This window comes from Aaosphaeria arxii, assembly GCF_010015735.1.
Source record: "Aaosphaeria arxii CBS 175.79 unplaced genomic scaffold BU24scaffold_1, whole genome shotgun sequence".
Classification (NCBI taxonomy): Eukaryota; Fungi; Ascomycota; class Dothideomycetes; order Pleosporales; genus Aaosphaeria; species Aaosphaeria arxii.
The window spans coordinates 482,682-501,365 of record NW_022983474.1 but is presented as its reverse complement, the minus strand read 5'-3'; the positions used below and the strand labels follow the sequence as shown (position 1 = coordinate 501,365).

Genomic DNA, 18,684 nt, shown 5'->3' with positions numbered 1-18,684 from the left:
GCATGGACCATGGCGCGCATGGGTAGCTCCAAACGACTACCTGGACCGAATACACCAACATACAAATCAATCACATAGACAATTAGTTGAGGATATTGAAGCAATTCAAAATGAGGTAAACCATTTGCTTAATTTTTTTTAATCATATTCTTGATTCATACTAAGTGGCCCATCAAAGGACCATGTTGTCACCTAATGACTGCGTACTACTACTACTATAGTGTTGTTGTCTTCCGCATTAAGGAAGAAGCGTGCTAAAGATGAAAATGGGAATCCGCAATCAGAACGCCGGAATATGCAACGTAAGCCTGCCCAAACACCCATCGTTGAAGTTTGCTGGAAATCGGTCCAGTGTTTAAAAAATGATGCAAATAACGCCGCCCAAAGGAAAATGTAGGATATATCTAATGTGTCCACCTGTCCGGTTCCGTTTACATTATGTTAGAGTAATGACGTATCGAGTCCAATTGACTCTGCAGACCGAGCGCTCATCGAATCGAAGGGGATCGCATAAGGGGTATTGCTTTTTCAAAATCATGCTCAAAGGCTATGTGAAACTCAAAGGGAAATTCGCGAAGACCAGAGTTGGCTATACAGGCTCTGGTTCAATGATATCGTCAACGTCGTCTGTTTCGTATCCTTTTTGGTTGACGACTATTCTGCGTCCTCGTTGGTCAGGAGGGACGCCGTCACGCGAGGCTCCGAAATCTAGGACCTACAACGTGCTTGTTAGCTTCAGACTATGACTCAAGGTACCTGCAGTGCTTACCTCAATATATGTTCGATTGTTCCGTTGAACAGCGGCGACGCATCGGCGCTCGTTGAATTTGACTTGCCAGACTCCACTCAAATCGGTCAATAGATCCTTGACAAATTCGCCGGTCCTGACGTTCCACATCTTCAGCGTTCGGTCAGAACCAGAAATGACTTTCTGGCCGTCATGCTGAAAGCAGGTGATGGCTCCTGTATGGGCGCAAAGGGTGCTCTTGCATTGTCCATTCTCAGGATCCCAGATGCGCAGTGTTGAATCGGCCGCTGCCGACACGAGGCGTTCGTGACTCAGATCCAGAAGTCCAACAAGCGACGTGTGACCCTCAAGGCTGTACAAGCATTGTCCTGTCTCCAGAGACCATACTTTCACGAGGTTGTCCATGGAACCGCTGATGCACCTGCTTCGAGCATGGTCAAGAACGACGCTGTACACTTTCTGGCTATGGCCCTGCAGGCGCTGCAGTACCTCTCCAGTCGAGATCTTCCAGACACGTACAGTATGGTCGTAGCTGCCACTGACTAGGGTGTCACCGTGTGCTGCGATGGCACGAACGGAATGGTGGTGCCCAGAAAGAGTTCGGATGAAGTACGGGTTGTCGTAATCGTTCTGTGGGGGACCTGTCTGCATGATGCTTCTATCGCCAGGCTGGGGTAGTTTCCACACACGCAGTGTGGAATCGCGCGATCCTGTAATAATCAGAGGCTCAGTTGGCATCATGATCGGCTGCCCATCTGCAGTCTCGCCGATTTCGGTAGGCTTCAAGATGACTAGGCATCGCACGGTGGATGTGTGTCCCTGGAATACTTGTGTGCATTTACCCCGCTCGATGTCCCACACTCGCACCGAACGATCGGTCGATCCAGAGACCAAAGTGTTGCCTTCATATTGGAGTGCCCAAACGCCTCCTTCGTGGCCCTCGAGCCTGTTGCGTAGGGCACCAGTCTTCGTATCGTAGACATTGATATTCGTATCGTCGCTACCGGTAAGGATCTTGTCTGTATCGAACTGTAGGCAGGTTACTACGTGGTGTCCATGGGCGCGGAAGGCGACATGTTTGGGTCGGGTGTCCTCCTCCATCCAGCTCTTTCGGATCAGATGATGGCGTTGATACAACGACTTGTAGAGGTGCATCGACCTCAAACTGGGCAGGCCGATTGGTGGGCTTGGTATCGCAGCGGCAGCAATTTCGGCGATGGCGATTGGACCTTGTCGGAGCACTGCTGAGCGCGAGAACATGGGCACTTGCGATTTCGATGACGACGGTGCCTTCTTTCGTTGCTTCTTTGCAGGCCCATGCCTGGAGGTGGCCTTTCTCTTTGTTCGTCCAGAGAGGCGGAGGGAGGTTCCATCACTCTCGGTATAACCGCCTATACCGTTCGAGCCAGATGAGCCTGGCGCAGGCGAATGCTCCGTATCGGATCTCGAGGTATGAGCCAGGCGTAAATCTCGCTCATAGCTCTCTGTTGAGTGTGGATACTGCCAGCCCCAGCCTTCTTTGACAGCGCGTTCAAGTTCTCCCTCGGGTAGTCCATAACCATCCTTCTCGAGTAGATCCTTCCATGCCGTTTCATCCGTGTCAACAACATGTCTCCATTTCTTAGACACTTGAGCAGCACTACACATGCTCTGCACGTCTAGATATTTGATGATGTTGAGACTAAGTTCAAGAGGTAGCAAGGCTACAAAATCGCATTTCAGGGCTGGGTTTACAACGTCAGCCACGAAATGAAGGGTTGGCTTCGTGCATCTACGAAGCATTTGGAACATGACGTAGGTTTTCATCTTTTCCGGTAAAGAATCGAAGGAGTCCAGCATCGTAGGTATATCCATGAGGGCAGGCGTAGGTAGCTGTTGATTCATGTTTAGCCCGTTACGTGCGTCAGAGAGGTCGATAAGTTTGTGGCTAGAAGACGAGAAATCATCGTTGGACCTATTCCTGTGAAGCGAGCTCTGTGAAATATCAAGGCTAGAGATATCGTTCGAATCGTCATCGGCATCGCCCGAGAAAGAGTTATTAGTATTGTGCTGCGCGAGACTTGCTGCAGCAGTTATCGGAGACAAACTCGGACTAGGCAAACTGGCATCTTGGGCGGCAAGTGTGTCCAGAGGCGCTGGTCGAGCAGGGTGGCTGAATGAAGCATCATCAGCCGTGAACGGACCGATAGGTTCGAGGTCGGTCTCGACAATGGGAGGTGTGGCGGCTATTCCTGGGCCATCGACGATCGAAGAGGAGAATGAGTGCTCGTTCGAGGAGCGTTGCATCCCAGATCGTGGCGAGTCCGAGGAAATGTGCTTCGCAGAACTTGGTGATCCGGTAACGGGTTGCTGAAGCTGCCACGAGGCCGAGTGGTTTTGTTGGGACGAAGATCTGAGGTTGGAGCGTCTCGTGGTCACTTTGGGTCGTGGCATCTTGAATGAACTTGGCCCAGACACATCTGTATCAGGCGTAGCAGGAACTACATCTTCCATATCCTCTGGAGTGAAATTAGAGTTAACGTGTGGGCCGCTTCGAATTCGGTAATCTTGGATCGAGGGTCGTGGTTTCTTGCAGCGGCGTTGCAAGCTCGCAATCTCAACGGCTTCGGCGATAGACGGAGGAGAAGACGATCGTTTCTGGCGGCTAGATGGGGGGCGAGCTACTGGCGTCAGGGCGGTCGAGGGTCGAGTCATCCGGCTAGGCGTTGCGAACTCGGGGGGTCCGCTGAACGACTCTTCGACCTGTATCGTCCCGTTTGCGCTGCGAAGACCATCGTAAATAGAATTGTGCTGAGTGCACAATAATCATTAGTATAAGATCAACGTGAAATTCCAGTTATGCATGGAGAGGAGGGGTTGGTGTCCTAGGGCTACCCAGGTATCTATGCGGAGCTTACCTCGCGGATCTTCTCGTCGCTGTCACCTGCTTCCTCGAAACAAGCCTGACCGTTGCCTGTGCTAAACATGAATTTCCGGATGGATTCTGGTGCTGGGGCATTTGCCAAGGGATACTCTTTCGCGTCCCGATCTCTCAGATTCCGCGGAGCTTTCATGAACATGGGAGGAAATGAAGTTGTGGTGGTTGTGGTAGTCGTGACGACTGTCGTGTGTGTTGCCGGTGCGATAGAGAGTTGTCCGATAGTTGCATAGGGGTCTATGGCTGGCTTTTTGGATATTGCTGATCCGGGCTCTTGTGAGCCGCTTGGCGGAACGGTGGCCATATTGGTCCTGTCACGACCTGGTACGAGGGCCGCGAAGTGAAGATACGACGACAAAGAGTGCTCCTGGACAGACGTTTTCCGTAGTCGTACACCCTCAGTGGACGGCTAGATATGTCCACTGAAGGGTGATCTGAGAAGGGGGTGGAGGCGAAGGCAGAGGCGAGGCTCAGGACGTGGCGACGATGGGACGGGTCGAGCTCGGCGGAGGACGAAGCTGAATTATTCCTTAGACAACCATCGAGTGCAAGTAAGAGACAAGTCGAGCAAAGGCTAGGACCTGAATATTAGAGTTTCTTGTGTCTAGTCGTAGAAGGCGTCTTGTAGTCCGCAAACGAGCGGCTGACAGGCGGCGAAACAAGGAGTCGTGATTAGTCTTTGTAGGAGATGATAGACAGAGGAGAGACGGAAATCGAGAGAGAGAAAGGTGAGTGAAAAAGGAGAGGTGAGGTAGAGTGAGGTTGGAGTGGGGTTGGAGTAGGATAGGCGACTTTGGCGGAGTGGGTGGTGAAGTGTAAGTGGAAGTGGAGTGTCCTTTGAGGGGGGGAAAGGGAATAGAAGGCTGGGCTGGGCTGGTAGAGGTAGAGGTGGTTTGAAGGCGGGGACGAGGGCCGGGTCTAACAGGAGGAGGAGGAGGAGGAGGAGGAAGGAGGAGGAGTAGGGAAGAGATAGCCGGGGGCTTGTTGGCCACACACACACACTCTCTCTCTCTCTCTCTTCACAACTCACGCGCGCACAAATACCTTGCTTTACCTTACCGCGTCCACCTATCTTCTTGTACCTTTCCGCTACAGAAATAGGTAAATACCTTGTACCATTAGTTATTCCGTAGAACACGATGAAGAAAGGTAACAGTATTATTATCACGAGAGTAATACTCATTATTAGCAGGGCTATAGCACATACATTCATCACTGTCCTATACTGGCTTTGCACCCTATTCTCCCCTGACTTCTAGCAACAATAATAGCAACAATAGCAACACTCGGTAATGATCATGACGATGATGGTTATTGCACAATACAGCTTTTGTTTTATTCTATTCTACGGATAGTGATACCTCGAATGCACCCACACACGCTCGCTACTGTTACCTAGGAATAAGCACCTGAGATCACGTTTTCGCCGCCATCCTATTTTTTCCAAATCAACATCCCAGTTTGCTCATTTCTCATTATTCGCGGTCGCGTCATGCAAAGCTGGATTGGACGGCACGACGGGTACTGGCAGGCTGGGTGGCTGCACGCATAATAAGCTCAGCATCAGCATTTGCATCGTTTCGCCTAATTCATGTTCAGATGATATATCGTTTCTCCGTTCTCTCCTTTCCTTACTCCATTCTGACATTCTTCTGCCTACTTGTATCTGTCACAGGTCAGGGCTCATCACCGCCAGTATTCATCTACTCGGAACGTTGCATATACATCCTCGGCGAATGACCTGCACTGTACCGAATACTTTGCGTCCTACCATTTTTCCGCTCTGCCAGCATGTTCTTTGTACAATGCCACGGACGCAAACAACTATTATCGGCAATGTCCTCTCGGGAGCGAGCGCGCATCTCCTTCGAGGCACAGAAGCATCAATCCATCCATCATCCGTTTAGGTATTTTGAGCGTCGCGATGCCCTTCGGAACATTCCCATTCCGCGATCGAGTCACCACCATTCCTTCCCCATTATTATCCTTGCTTCTACGGAGTGCTCGTATGGGACTTCTGACGAGGACTTGGAATACGTATCGCAAACATGTATCGGTGGGAATCGAAATCCCAAGATCCCGATCCCGAGGCTGCATCCTCCTGCGAGTCCTGTTGTAGCCTCGTGTCTCGTGTCTCGTGTTCCGAGTGAGCGAGCTACTTACTGGCCGAGGAAGAAGTGACCTCTCGTAGAATAACACTGTGCTGTGCTTTGCTCTGCTGCTGTGCCTCTCTGCTGCCTTTGCGGGTGGCCACCGTCCAACATCCAACGTCCAACGCGCCAGTTTTGCCCGAATGGTGGCAATTCATTTTTAACGTAGCTCGGACCCGTCCGCTGCAGGCATCTTCCCCCAACACAACCCCCAATATCCATCTGTGCTCGTCTCATGTCGCCAAACCTGGCAACATCACTGTCAAAATGTGAAAGTTGCCCCGAGCAAAGTAAACCTTGCGCTTGCATTCATAGTGTTCTCTACTCTCCTTCCCCTGAGTCGTTTCAACAAACAACGAGCCAGCGTTAAAGGTCAATATGTATCAACCATTCTCGAATTTGCATACCAGTACGGAGTATTACACAGTAGATTGGAAAATAGCGGCGCCACGGAGGTCCTTTGACTCCTTCACCAATCACCGCCGTCAGCTTACAACGCCGCTCCTTAACCCCATCCATGCTAGTGTCCTTCTGCCTATCGACTCCATATCGAAGTTGATTGTCCTCAACTATTGCAACTATATACTCAACACTACCTCGGAATTGCATGCAATAAACATTAAGTATGCATCCACTGATCTTCACGCCTTCAGAGTACTGTTGTCGTGAACTTCTTGATTGCTTCCAACATTGGCGCCACTATTCACCCTTTCCTACATACATGCTGAAGACCAACCCCGACATTGCAAATTTAATCTTAGAGAGATAGGTATATTGCTATGCTGGACGGCAACTTCATGAAAACGATACTATCATTGCGCTGCTGTAGGAATAAATTCTCCATGGTCCAGAGTTCTTCTATATTCCAGAGTCAGGAAATCAGAAGCAGCAGTAAGCTGGGTTATGGTACTGCAGAATCGCTGATGGGATGATAAACCCTATGGACTTAATTCACAGACAGGAGGCAGAAGAGAATCATAGGAAGACCATGATAGATGAGAATAAATCGCTCTCCTCTGTTCGATCAAATGCAAAGACTACCTGGTTCAATGGACTCATCGCTCGCAAAATTGACTGCTATTGCTACTTGAAATCGACAGAAAGATGCCACTGATCGAACCTTTCGCTTTACCACATTATTTTCATGCATTTTTATTATGCCACAAAGAGATTCCTCCTACAATCATTCTCATGTATTGTTGAGGGCTCCCATGGTTGTGCGGGTGGTGGTCGAGCTCGAGGTCACGATGCCCCTTCGTGCCTTCCCTCTCAACCGCGACCTGACGTAACCACTTGCACCGCTCATTTTCTTCCCCTTTCCTCCCCCTCTCCACCTCCCTCATATTTCTGTTCCTTCAACTCAAAAACCATCTGATTCTTTCTGAATTCTCACTCGAAACCATCGTAGTTACCTTAACTTTCCCCGTGGATGCCTCTCCGAGATGGCTCCGAAGTCCCAGAAACAGGCACACGGCACTCTCACGACTGAGCCCACATTCGTCGTGAAACAAACCAAATCACAGACAGCACCATTGACTGCAAATGAGCAAGCGACCAGTGTGAAGCAAAGCCTGGAGCTTGTCCAAACTGTCGTTCACGCTTCAATCAGCACTCTACTCTACCTGCGGCAGCTGTTCGACGAAAAGTGCTTCGATAAACAACGGTACATCATCAGCAACAACCATACGTCCTACAGAGACTATGCAGAGGGCAAGAACGCAATTCCCCTCCAGCCCGGGGACGTGCCTGGCAAGTACCTGCAGATTATGAGACGGAACCGCAGCTCTCGGTTGAATCATCTCATCGATTGGCTGGCAAGTGTAATCTTTAGTTCCCTCATATCGAGCAATACTCATGCCTTCCAGGAGCATGGTGCTTTTAGAAGTCTTCAAGACGGGACGCTCCGTGCTTTGCAGCTCTCCATCATGGAGAACCCTGACGAGTCTGACAAAGTCCTGGAATTGTTCACGTTCACATTCGACGACAAACATACCAACGACGGTCTCGATAAGGAAGGTCCCATCTTCCAGTTAGGCAGCATCAACAGTAGTCGTATCACCAACCGCAATGTTGCATCCAAAATCCAGAGTTTCGTACAACAGATCGTTTCCTTAGATTACTTTGCACCACGTCTACCAGAACTTGTCGGCATACAGTTTCACTTATTCCTAAATGAGGAATGTGCACCCGGTTTCGAAGCACCGGGATTCACGCCCTCTGAGAATCTCTTTGTGCTGTTCCCGGATGTTGAAGATGGTGTCAAATCGTATCATGTACCTCAAGTTGATGCCGGCTTCCACCAGATCTCCCTTCACTGCACTCACCGAAGCCAGAGTGACGACAGGGATGGATCACTAACACCATTTCCCGGGCAATTTGCCTACCGAATTTCCCATGATCGATGCCAATATGTTCATCTTGAAGCAGAAAAACAGGATCTCGATTTGCCCACCGATCATGCTCAGCGTAACGCGAAAGTGACGGAAGAACCTGTGCAAGACACACCCATGGAGGATTCAAGTAGTACCGCAAGCGAGTCCATCGAGCCTGAAGCTCTCGTGTATCGAGAGAAGCTTCAACAAATGGTATGTGTTCCCTTGCTGGATGAAACACGTTTGTAACGATGATTTAGCAACAATCGCTCTCCGCAACTTATATCATCGATGATACACAACCACAAGGCGAACCGACGCAGCCGAGTGTATCCATCGCACGAAATCCCATGCTCCTCTCACAAACCACTCTAACGCGCTTGAACGTCAATCGGACCCGTCCAGACACGACACTTCCCCTCTCCCAAGAACCCAACCCGTCAACTGACGAGGTACGATGCGTGTGTGGTTGCGATCAGTTTGAAGCTAAGAACAATGTACGTATCGCAAGTTCGCTATTGATTCACACTAAGAATGTTCAGATACTGTGTGAATTCTGTGGCAAATGGCAGCATATCCACTGCTACGGCTACGAAAGCAAAGACGACCTCCGGCTTCCCCATGCCCCAGAAAAGCATGCTTGCTACCACTGTCTGCTGGGCGACAATAATATGGCGATGCGTAAGGTGAAAAATTTGGCAGCCATTCGTAGGGTTATCCATATCATCGACCTGCATGGATACTTCAATCAAAAGCAACTGAAAGAAGCACTGGGTAAGTGGAAATGGCGATAGATGAATGATCATAACTGAAAATAGTTAGGACATGTAGTGACGAATTTTTCGAGAATACTAACCACGCTCGTCAGCGACAACTTCCTGATTCAACCTCAAGGCAATCGGCGAATATGGTCTGAAAGACCGTGGGAGACTAATTGGTCGGCGATTAAGGACAAATATTTCAACCCATCTTCAGAAATTGCACACTTTGTAGGACCCCTGATCTACAGTCTTTGCTGTCCATGACTGATACCTGTGGACTAGTACGAGCTTCCGCTTGCTACAAAGAAAGGGCAAGTCGTCATGGGCGAAGATGATGCTCTTCCGATTGCCAATCGGCCCATTGCGACTGATGATCAAGAGCCTCGACCCGCTATACGCATGCCATACCTTCAATCCAGCGGGAGACCAGGGGATGCATCGACGGAGAAGCGAAAGCGGAAGACCCCAAGCAGTAGCAATATCGATCATCCCGCGAAAAGGGGCTGCAGCCTCTGGTCCTCCGCGATTATCGGTAGCGGCCTCAATGCCATGACGCCGCCGAGGGTCCCCTCGAATGGCGATCACTCGTATGTGGATGGATGAAAGGACAGAGCGTAGATGGATGTTTGGGGTAAGAATGCTTAGGGCGTTCGGTTATCGTCCACTCTGTTTACTTACCTTGTCAGATAGGACGAAGTTTTCGGGGCCTCAATCAGCCAGTCAGTGCGCATGCTGGGCTTAACATTCACATATAATACAAGGGTAGGCTAGCTGGCGATGTGCTCACATCTTCGGAACGTCGAATGATGGCTGGTACTTTGTAGAGTTACACGGCATTCCAAGGAATGAAGTATCAAGAGCGCGACAGCGCAGACCGCTATTGTCGGCTTGGTGACACAAGCTTTTAATTAGGAGAATGGGACATGCAGATATTCACGACGCTTGTCAAAGAACGCACTCAGTACTGCAGTACACAACGGTGCACGATTTGCACAACATTGCACAACAATGTGAAAGCTGAACCACATATGGCATGATCATGAATGATGCATCCGCTGCGACTGAAAGATTCCCATAAGCACAGAAGAGGAATGGGTCAAAGCAAGTGATCGATGAACGCGGGACGTACGTACAGTACATGGATCGTTGGCTTGATGGCGTAAGCCTATCAAGTCACCACATTACTGGATTGCCTCACTAACTGTGGACGGGCAAAGTCCCCTATGATCACACTGTGTTAACTCTTCGTTTTCCTCGCGGACGCCATCTCGGGCGGGTGCGTTCAGGGTCACGATATCTGGTCACTCCGACAGTGCTCACAAAGAAAGTATAAACAAAGCCTCCGATGTGTTTCAACAGCCTTACAGGTAACGCTCATGATACACAGCAGCACGCTGAATGATGGAAAGGGGAGGTCGGTTAAGTATTGGCCGCTAGCAACACCGAGCTTGCGGGATTCCGACCACTGCACTGGCGCAGATGGGGACAAGCTGAGAAAGATTCGGTGTCTTTTGGTGCGGCATGTGGGTGCCCAGAGCATGGCTTGTGTACTTTTTTTTCTTTTCGGGCGCGACCCACGCTTCCGACGGGGTGAACCCAAAGATGCTGTGGTACGCTGTGGTGACAACTCGTTCTAGCTCTCTTATCCAGTCGTGCCAGGCAAGCCCGGTCGCCTGCAGGACGTGGAATGTCCCTGAAACGTCCACGCTTCCATTCTCTACCTTTCAGCAATGCTCACAGTCGATTGCTGGAGGGCCAGATATACGAGTTGGTCTTGTTCAGTTGGACATGTCACTCCACAGATAGCAGTATGAGGTCTAGCGGGGACGGGAACTCTGTGCGTGCGGTAAGTGGAGGAAGGAAAAGGGTGGAATGCGGCATGCCTACATATATTGTATGCATGATGCTGGGGAACCTGGAAGACTGTTGCTGGGCAGTTGAGCTATTGAGGCCATGATCCGCGTTTGGAAGCCAACCATATCGTGGCACGCCACGCTGTGGGGACTAGCGCTTTTGCGCGCGGCCGTCCCCTGGATTTTCTCAAGGTTCCTCCTGGGTGAACAGATGGATCAGATGGGCAGGTGACGGCGGCAACCAGGGGGACAGGTATACTGTGAACCATGTTGAGAGGACATAGTTACGAAGATACATATTGTGCTTACCGTCAAGCAGGAACATTCCATCATTGCACACAGCGGGAGAGATATATCTTGCTCTTATCAGAGACGGCATCCATCAGTCTGCGCCGTTCGTATTTAGGGGTTCCTCGCGCATCCCTCTAAACCCGCTCAGTCTGTAGCCGCCTGTTGACCTGCAAGCTAGATCCAGGTACCGGTATTCTCGGGTGAGCAAAGTAGCCCAGAACAAGCACAGAGCAACAGCCCACAAATGGGAGCGGCTTGCCTTCAACTCGAGGAAGTCGTTCATCCTTTCAGCACATCTCTTTCCATCCACAAGGGCCCCCCGGAACCCTCAACTCCAACTTTATATGCCCCCCGAAACCTCGATCGAGATTTTACGAGTTCGTTTCCTTCCATTGTCGCTTCCACCACCACGCCATCGAACCCGAATACGAATGGGAGATAGACTTTAACGATTCCACGACTCAGTTCACTCCCTATGCTGCAGGTCGCTAAGCGTCCAGTTGTCTTAGACTTGAGCCACCAACTTTACTTCCTTTAGCAAGCCCGAGGCTGTGAAACTCCTTACACCATGGGCCGTCCCAAATTCTCCTTTCCCTTGCCTGGGAAGAAGTCGTCGACGAAGCTCAATGGTGACTACGAGGTACACGCAAACGGATACTCTTCAACCTCAATACCGCAAGGCTCCGAGTGGCCGTCTCGTCCCGAACCTACCACTTCTCGTTCAAAGGCAGAGCGTGTGCTTGGAACCGCCAGCAACATGCCTCTTCGATCCTCCAAATCCCAAACCTCGCTACAGCAGCATCCTGGCTACATGACGATTACAGTTTCGGAGGCAAGCTATGGTTCAGATCATACCGATAGGTCGAATGGCAAGGACAATGGCAACCTACATCCTACAAAGCGGCCAGGGATGGTCCACAGGCCGTCGTCAAACATACTCGGGAGTGGGTATGGTGAAGACAGCCGGCGAGGCTCAGGTTCAAGTTCGATCAGCCGCCGATTACATTCAAAGGCCTCGAGCTCCACCATGCGTTCCCATTACGATCCCCAAAGCTCCCCCCTCTCTATATCACAACAAACATCTGCATCGGCAGTCCGCGACATGGCACTTACAAAGGGACATCCTCAGATCGCACTCGAGGCTGGCGGCAATGTTCATGCACTGAGCCCTCCAAGTCACCTAGATTCTAAAGGGAGCTTCCGCAAGAGCAAACCCGCACGACTGGACTTGTCGAAATTGTTCCCAAAGCCTAGGAGCAATACTGCTTTGGAAACGGGTATGCCGCTTTTGTCACCTAACAAAATGGTGAATTCTCCTACAGCGTTGTCTTCTGCCTCGGAATTCTTCCCACGGCCTATGACACGAGAGCCATCTCCGCGACCAAAGGGACAAGCGAAGTTGACGAAGTCCCCAAGAGTACAACATCAGCCTCAACGCCCACCCTCCCCTGTCCGGGTGCACAGGCGTGACGAGTACGATAATGCCAAGATCAATGTACGACGCCCACCACGAGGAATCCAGCATTGGTTCGAGGGTTTCGATGATGATGATAGCGACGACGATCAGGAAGAGAGTAATGAGCCAATTGCATACTACGATGCCGTGGCCCCGAACGAACGCCATGTCGATTTAGCAAAGGAGCAATCATATGGTGACTATGAGGCACGCTCATACACACAAGACACCTATCAATTACCCTTGAAGCCCCGAGCAATACATCCAATCAAGAACCAATTCGCCCAGGCACATGCCTTGAACGCACATCGTCTCAACTCTCCCAGCCAATTTTCCGTTCAGACCCAATCATCGTTGACCTCGAATCGAACCAAGGAGTCAGCGTTTTCAAAGAGCAATCTTCAAGATTTCAGCGTTCTTTCCATGTCATCTTCGGAGGACGAGGGAGAAGATTCGCTCCCAATGCCCAAATATCCAATGCGCGATAGCATTGGCAGCACTGATGGCCATGGAGAGATCGTTATCGGGCAAGCTCAAGCATTCGATGTTCGCCCTAATAATGCACGCAGAGCTTCCGACTCGAAGATGAGCATGCTCACGACGTCGACCGGCGCTGCTACTATTGAAGTGATGTACACCCCTGAGCCTTACACGCCACACGCCTTCCCAAGGCCACCACACAGCAGCAGGCGCTCAAGCCATGTGCGACAACCCTCAATGATCCCAGAGGACGAAGATGTTCGACCAAGGACCGCAGCACCACCGCCCATGTCACCTTCGTCAAGCAGCATAAGAAGTGCGAGAACTTCTAACAGTGAGCCTCGATCTCGCGTCAACCAGCGCAAGATGATGGCGGTGACAGAAGAAGAGGAGGCGTTGCTTGAAATGATGCGAAGGAAACGAGCAGCCATGGTCAAGCAGAGCTTCTCCGAGGGATATGAGACTGCACTAAAGCTGGATGACTCTCGTCATCAGAATGAAGGAGATGACAGCTATCGTACATCCGGATTCTTGACAATGGACAGCCCATCCTCTGGCCCTGTGAGAGTGGTGAACAACCCTCCTCCCAGAAAATCCTCCATGGTGGTAGCCGCTCCTCTCCTGCAGCCGCCCCCTCGAGGTCGCCCAGCCAAATCGGCACGCGACAGCAGTGTTGGTACCAGCATGCTACGTGATAGCTCATCGTGCGATCCCGAATCTGACCGCCAGCGCTCCCCAATAAGCAACGTCCGCACCAACTTGCCTCACCAGCTCGCGCCTCAACCTGTATTTTCTCCTCTCGATCTCTTCCCCTCTCCGGCAGCATCACCTACTCCTGCGGCCACTGAGCCCAGCATGGCATCCCCTACCACCATAGACCATGCATCTCCACTGCCCTCTCCTATCACCCCGGGTCTTCGAACCGGCGAAGGCGACGTAAATGTCAAGGTCGCGAGCAGTGAACCATCGTGCAGCGGTGACCACGAGAGCGACGATGTCCCTATCCTTGAGACGGGTGTCATTGGCCCATCATCTTACGTTCCCATCAAGCAAGCCGAGTCCCAGCCCAGCAATCATCAACGACGCCGTACTGCCAGCAGTGGCGCAGATGTCCCTCTCAACCCGACCCGCAGAGTTTCGCAGGCATCCAACGTACCCCTCGACCTCGGCGCTCTCTCAGAGGCATCCTCCCCAGGACCCAGCATCAACGACCTTACCTTCCCCGCCGTACCCACAAAGAACTCCAGGCGTACAAGCGCCATGACTACAACCAGCAGCCTGCGCAGCAGTTCCCAGGCACGAAGCTCCTCTCCGAGGGTCCACCACAGCGACCGCAGACAAAGCCGCACAATCTGCAAGGACAGCTCGCTCGCCAGCAGTTCAAAGCGAGACAGCGTCGTGGTCGGATCGTCCAGCACGCGATGCAGCGTCAGCGAAGATGTGCTGGCTGCATGGGGAAGCTTGGGCGGTGGAAGGATCAACGGAATGTAAAAAGGGGATTCTTTATTACTCCGTTTGCCTTCTCTGTCCCTTCCTTCTCATAATTCCTCCTCTGTTCCTTTTCCCCCGTCTCCGATCCTGAGTTTACGCCCCGTGTTCTCTCTCGCGCGGGATATTCAGGATCACGGGGCACGACCAACGTATCATTATTCCTAAACTAATCTCATCACGACCTCACTTTGACCTTTCTTCCTGACAGAGTTTGTCAACCTTTTGTTTTATTTTTCGATTTTTTTCTTTTGTATGCAAAAAAGGGAAGCGTAGCATGGCGTTGTTCAAAAATTTCGGCTTTTTTCTTTTCCTTTTGCCCTTACTTGGAGCTACACATGAGGAGGTAGTTGCGTCCGTACTATCTCATAACTACATCTCAAAATAGTACCGCACATCACGAGATGTACAAACTATTTACTCTTTCAAAATTATATTTTCTTTAATTTCTCCTTTCGGAATATTCCCTTTTTTCCATGCATATCAGGGTTCCCCAAAGCCAGGCAAACCACCACACCACACGACTGACCTGCCTTACCTAACCCCTTTCACGCCCACTTCATCCTCCTCCTCTTCCCTTTTACCTTCGCCTCTCCCTTTTCTTATTTTTTTGTCGCTCAGTCCGGTCAGGTCGGGTCTCGTCAGTATCAAGGTATCCTTTTTCCACAATCTCGGGTATTTTTCCTTTTCTTTGTTAAAGCATAGATATTAGTCGTTTACAAACATTTGCATATAGCGGGTAGGATTAGGGTTAGGTCTATATTGTTGTAGGGTTATACAATAGCATTTTTTTTTATAATTTATGAGATTGTGTTAACTAGTCTGGTTTATCTCTTCATACATTCGTACAGATAACTCGAGATGGTGACGCTGCGAACTTGCGCGCAGAGACGGAAACAAGAACCATCCGTTTAAGAAGCTGTCGTGCGAGATTCTATTCAATCGGGATTTCAAAGGAGAGGTAGGAGACGTCTACGTAAAGTAACGCCAAACGACAATGCAGAGCGAAATACAATCGTGGTAGGAATGTTTACGCCAATTACGCCATCATTTCAATCATCAAGAAAAAAGCACAACAAAAGCAACCGCTCAAAAGCAAAAACGATGTGAAGAAAAACAGCCAGCTGTCTTAGATTTCCAGAAATGCCAATAGGAAGGACAACGTAACGCTTTAACACCGTCCGCAGAAAAAGAAGACGACCTGTCATGAAAACAGAAAAACAAGGAAACTGAACACAGCAAAGAGCGCCTTGACTGGCACTTGAGAAAACTTCCCATGTGCACGATTGCTGAGGACCGTCCCACAACACGAGTCTTGACTGTATGTGACATTATTCGCCATCGCCGCGACCTGGAACACCGAGCCATTGAAGTTTCCATAATTATAGTAATCCACAAGCAGCCAATTCGGCGGACGCCCCCACATGGAAGTACACTGCTCGACGTTTACGCCCAAGCTTCCGTTCCCTGACACTGCGTTGACGGCATCGAGGAGCGTGTAGGCGGGTATCAGCATGGGTCCCACCCCGGGGATGAGGTCGCTAATCTCGATGTTCAGGTTGTGGTTGACCATGTACATCTTGTCCCGGGAGACGTCGTCTGGCTGGTTAGGCGGGCGTTGCTCGGTGCAGGGGAAGGATGGGTCGGTGGGCGAGAAGGGGGTTTGCCATTGGTATGAGAATTCGTCGAGGAGCCATGGGACGGCGTCTTGGTTTGCGAGGTAGTCGAGCATTACTACGACGCGCTTGTTCGCGAGGATCATTTCTGATAGTGTGGGCCATTGGGTTAGGTTCGCGGTGGGGACGCTGGGGTGGTACAGGTATGGGAGCATCCCGGCGGCAGTGAAGGGCTGGATGTATGTCGTTGGAGATACTCGCGCGTCGTTGCCCATCATGATTGCGATGACTTCGTATGGATTGTCGGCAAGCCATCCCGACACAAGTTCGAGGTAGGCTTCGAGGGAACCGGCATTTAGAAGATTGCAGTTAGTATGGCAAAGTTGGACTGTTCCGTTAAGAATGTGAGTCTCAAATTGTACTGGTATACATGTCAGTCAATGTGACTTTGACGATTCGAATAATGAGCATGCTTACACCCTCGAATGCCATCATTGAGTTGTGTCAGAACCGGAAGCGCCTGGTTACTAGCAGCGTTATGAGCTACTGCAAATGGTGAATTGTGGGCGACCACCATGGAAACATTACTGAATCTCCGGTTGCAAAATTCGACATGGCCATTGCACGGTTGACTGTTGGTTGGTTGCGGAGAGAATGAAGAGGTACTTGTCGCATTCGAACTTATCGATACGGTTCGACGTGACACTCCCACTATAGTTGTGATTGATTGAGGGGCCGATGAGATTTGAGTAGCATTCGGTGATATTGTAGGTTCTAATAAAGCTGCGGGTAAGAGGTTGTTTGAGAGCGCTGTAGGAGTCGAAGCGGATATGCTTGTAGAAGAGGTCTGCGCAGATGCGAACTGTGCATAGAAGAGTTGTAAAGCAGGTAGGAGTCTGAATAAAGACATGAGGAATACGAGATTCAAGCGATTGGATAGGTACGTCTCCGAATACGAGAAGTGACCTGGGAAAATGCGAAGCTCAAAACGTCTATTCTACGAATGTTGCAGCATTCGATAAAAGGTGTTGTTGCGATGTAAAACAGTACTCTACATGCTGCCATCGACTTTTTGTTTGGTGAATTGCAGGAAAGAACTGTTACTGGCTTCGTCGCAACCGCCTCCGATGTTTCCGCCATCATGACTGCCTTCCGAACCATCCGTTACGACAGAATGGTTATCATGCGAGAGGTGTAGTCAGATCCAAGCGTTCATAAGCTTCTAGCGCCAATGTATGAGGCCGATATATCGCGGTTACGAGACCCAGGCCGCGTATTCGGTATCGCTTACTGTAAGACAGGATGTCGACGTCACTTCCGGCGAAAGGCATTCTCGGATATAGATCTTGGCCCAGCACGACTCGGAGAAAGATTTAATAAGAAAGGCTATTAGACTCTGCGGGGCGAAGCTCCTATTGAGCAATTCATGCACTGTCCAATCAATATGTCCTGGTTAGGGTGTATTCAAGTTGTATTTGGGCGAATTTCATGCAGACAAGCATGTAGTACAGTCAATAAATCCATCGAATGGGTATTGTAATATTCCTTTGTTTTCATTATCATACGTTGACTATCCTTCCGGCATTATGTTATCGTATCCCCGACCACATTCGCCTATTCACCTGGTTGCGTTAAGACTTCACAAAGGTTTGACGCCTGCAACCTATTCTCGAAGAGCTGTCTAAGCAGCGCGCTTTCCAGTGAAAATCCTCTTGACACGGACAGCCTTGCAAGACGGGTTCTGGGGCTCGGCCTTTCCGTATACCCAGTTCAAGGAGTCGTTGGTGTAGGACTGGCTGTAGGTGGTGCATGCAAACCACCTCTCGATGGCCTTGAAGTCGCCAGGCTTAGGAGGAGTTACAGTATCGTCGACGTAGGTCTGAACGGTCAAGTAGTTCTTTGTGTCGAATGCTAGAGTCTGAGCACCGTCTGGTCCGGGGTAGAATTGAGGGTGGCCGACGTTCGTGGAAGGGTCAGCGAAGAACTGTAATCCGGATGACACTTCAAAGTCGTTGCCAATGAGAAGATAGGTGAGGTAGCCTGGTCTTCCGAGACCTTCAGCGGGAGGGTCGATGTTGCTGGAAGAGTTGAAGCGGAAAGTGCTTGGGGCCTGGCCGGTCGGGTATGAGTCGAGTGCGTCGCTGAGGCACAAACCCTCGATGGCAGCACCTTCATGGCATGCCGTGAGGGTCTTGCTGTTGACGGACGCATCGTCCGACTCCAAGACGAGGTAGAATGGAGCAGATGGCTCGTCGAACTGAGCGACAGCGACGGTGGCGAAAGCCAGGGCGAGGGCTGGGACTGAGAACTTCATTTTGATATTGTAAGATGACTGAATGGGTAGCGACCGACTGTAGAGGGTATTATTGAATTAAGTATTGCTGGAGGAAGTGGCTTGTAGATCCTGATCTGACAGTGACGTTTTGTCGCGCGGGGAGGGTGCTCTTTTATACTGAACCTTGAACATTCTTGCGCCTTGCTCCCCAGCGTGGCCTACATACATTGGCCGTTTCCCCAGTAATTGATGCTGTGAGGTCACTCGTCACACTGTC

The 18,684-nt window shown here is 50.5% G+C and overlaps 6 protein-coding genes across 6 annotated transcripts; 2 read left to right on the top strand and 4 right to left on the bottom strand.

Annotated features, from left to right (window-relative positions):
* Positions 1-589: 589 nt before the first annotated feature.
* BU24DRAFT_456603 (WD40 repeat-like protein) lies at positions 590-3,969 on the bottom strand (the record flags this gene model as incomplete). The annotated part of the gene is made up of 3 exons (XM_033531459.1): positions 590-715; positions 770-3,538; positions 3,646-3,969. The coding sequence occupies 3 exons, from the start codon at positions 3,967-3,969 to the stop codon at positions 590-592; spliced, it is 3,219 nt and encodes a 1,072-aa protein (XP_033388875.1).
* Positions 3,970-4,119: 150 nt separating this feature from the next.
* Positions 4,120-5,167, bottom strand: BU24DRAFT_2599 (uncharacterized protein). The gene has a single exon (XM_033522483.1). It carries the CDS (start codon positions 4,876-4,878, stop codon positions 4,270-4,272), a length of 609 nt encoding a protein of 202 aa, XP_033388874.1. The 5' UTR covers positions 4,879-5,167; the 3' UTR covers positions 4,120-4,269.
* Positions 5,168-7,120: 1,953 nt separating this feature from the next.
* Positions 7,121-8,532, top strand: BU24DRAFT_2563 (uncharacterized protein). Its single transcript, XM_033522449.1, has 2 exons — positions 7,121-7,629; positions 7,681-8,532. The coding sequence occupies exons 1-2, from the start codon at positions 7,258-7,260 to the stop codon at positions 8,434-8,436; spliced, it is 1,128 nt and encodes a 375-aa protein (XP_033388873.1). The 5' UTR covers positions 7,121-7,257; the 3' UTR covers positions 8,437-8,532.
* A 3,128-nt stretch (positions 8,533-11,660) lies between these two features.
* Positions 11,661-14,519, top strand: BU24DRAFT_456601 (uncharacterized protein; the record flags this gene model as incomplete). Its single annotated transcript, XM_033531458.1, has 1 exon — positions 11,661-14,519. One exon carries the CDS (start codon positions 11,661-11,663, stop codon positions 14,517-14,519), a length of 2,859 nt encoding a protein of 952 aa, XP_033388872.1.
* An 830-nt stretch (positions 14,520-15,349) lies between these two features.
* Positions 15,350-17,298, bottom strand: BU24DRAFT_416208 (uncharacterized protein). The gene is made up of 2 exons (XM_033526393.1): positions 16,610-17,298; positions 15,350-16,553 (listed from the first exon to the last, which is right to left on the bottom strand). Exons 1-2 carry the CDS (start codon positions 17,040-17,042, stop codon positions 15,721-15,723), a joined length of 1,266 nt encoding a protein of 421 aa, XP_033388871.1. The 5' UTR covers positions 17,043-17,298; the 3' UTR covers positions 15,350-15,720.
* A 412-nt stretch (positions 17,299-17,710) lies between these two features.
* On the bottom strand, positions 17,711-18,516 carry BU24DRAFT_416207 (uncharacterized protein). The gene has a single exon (XM_033526392.1). It carries the CDS (start codon positions 18,444-18,446, stop codon positions 17,814-17,816), a length of 633 nt encoding a protein of 210 aa, XP_033388870.1. The 5' UTR covers positions 18,447-18,516; the 3' UTR covers positions 17,711-17,813.
* Positions 18,517-18,684: the final 168 nt, after the last annotated feature.

Coding starts and splice junctions, on each gene's coding strand:
- BU24DRAFT_2599 (XM_033522483.1), bottom strand. CDS start 4,878: ATGAATGTATGTGCTATAGCCCTGCTAATAATGAGTATTACTCTCGTG.
- BU24DRAFT_2563 (XM_033522449.1), top strand. CDS start 7,258: ATGGCTCCGAAGTCCCAGAAACAGGCACACGGCACTCTCACGACTGAG. Junction 7,630..7,680: donor ATCATCTCATCGATTGGCTG/GCAAGTGTAATC, acceptor CATGCCTTCCAG/GAGCATGGTGCTTTTAGAAG.
- BU24DRAFT_416208 (XM_033526393.1), bottom strand. CDS start 17,042: ATGTCTTTATTCAGACTCCTACCTGCTTTACAACTCTTCTATGCACAG. Junction 16,554..16,609: donor CAATGATGGCATTCGAGGGT/GTAAGCATGCTC, acceptor CATGTATACCAG/TACAATTTGAGACTCACATT.
- BU24DRAFT_416207 (XM_033526392.1), bottom strand. CDS start 18,446: ATGAAGTTCTCAGTCCCAGCCCTCGCCCTGGCTTTCGCCACCGTCGCT.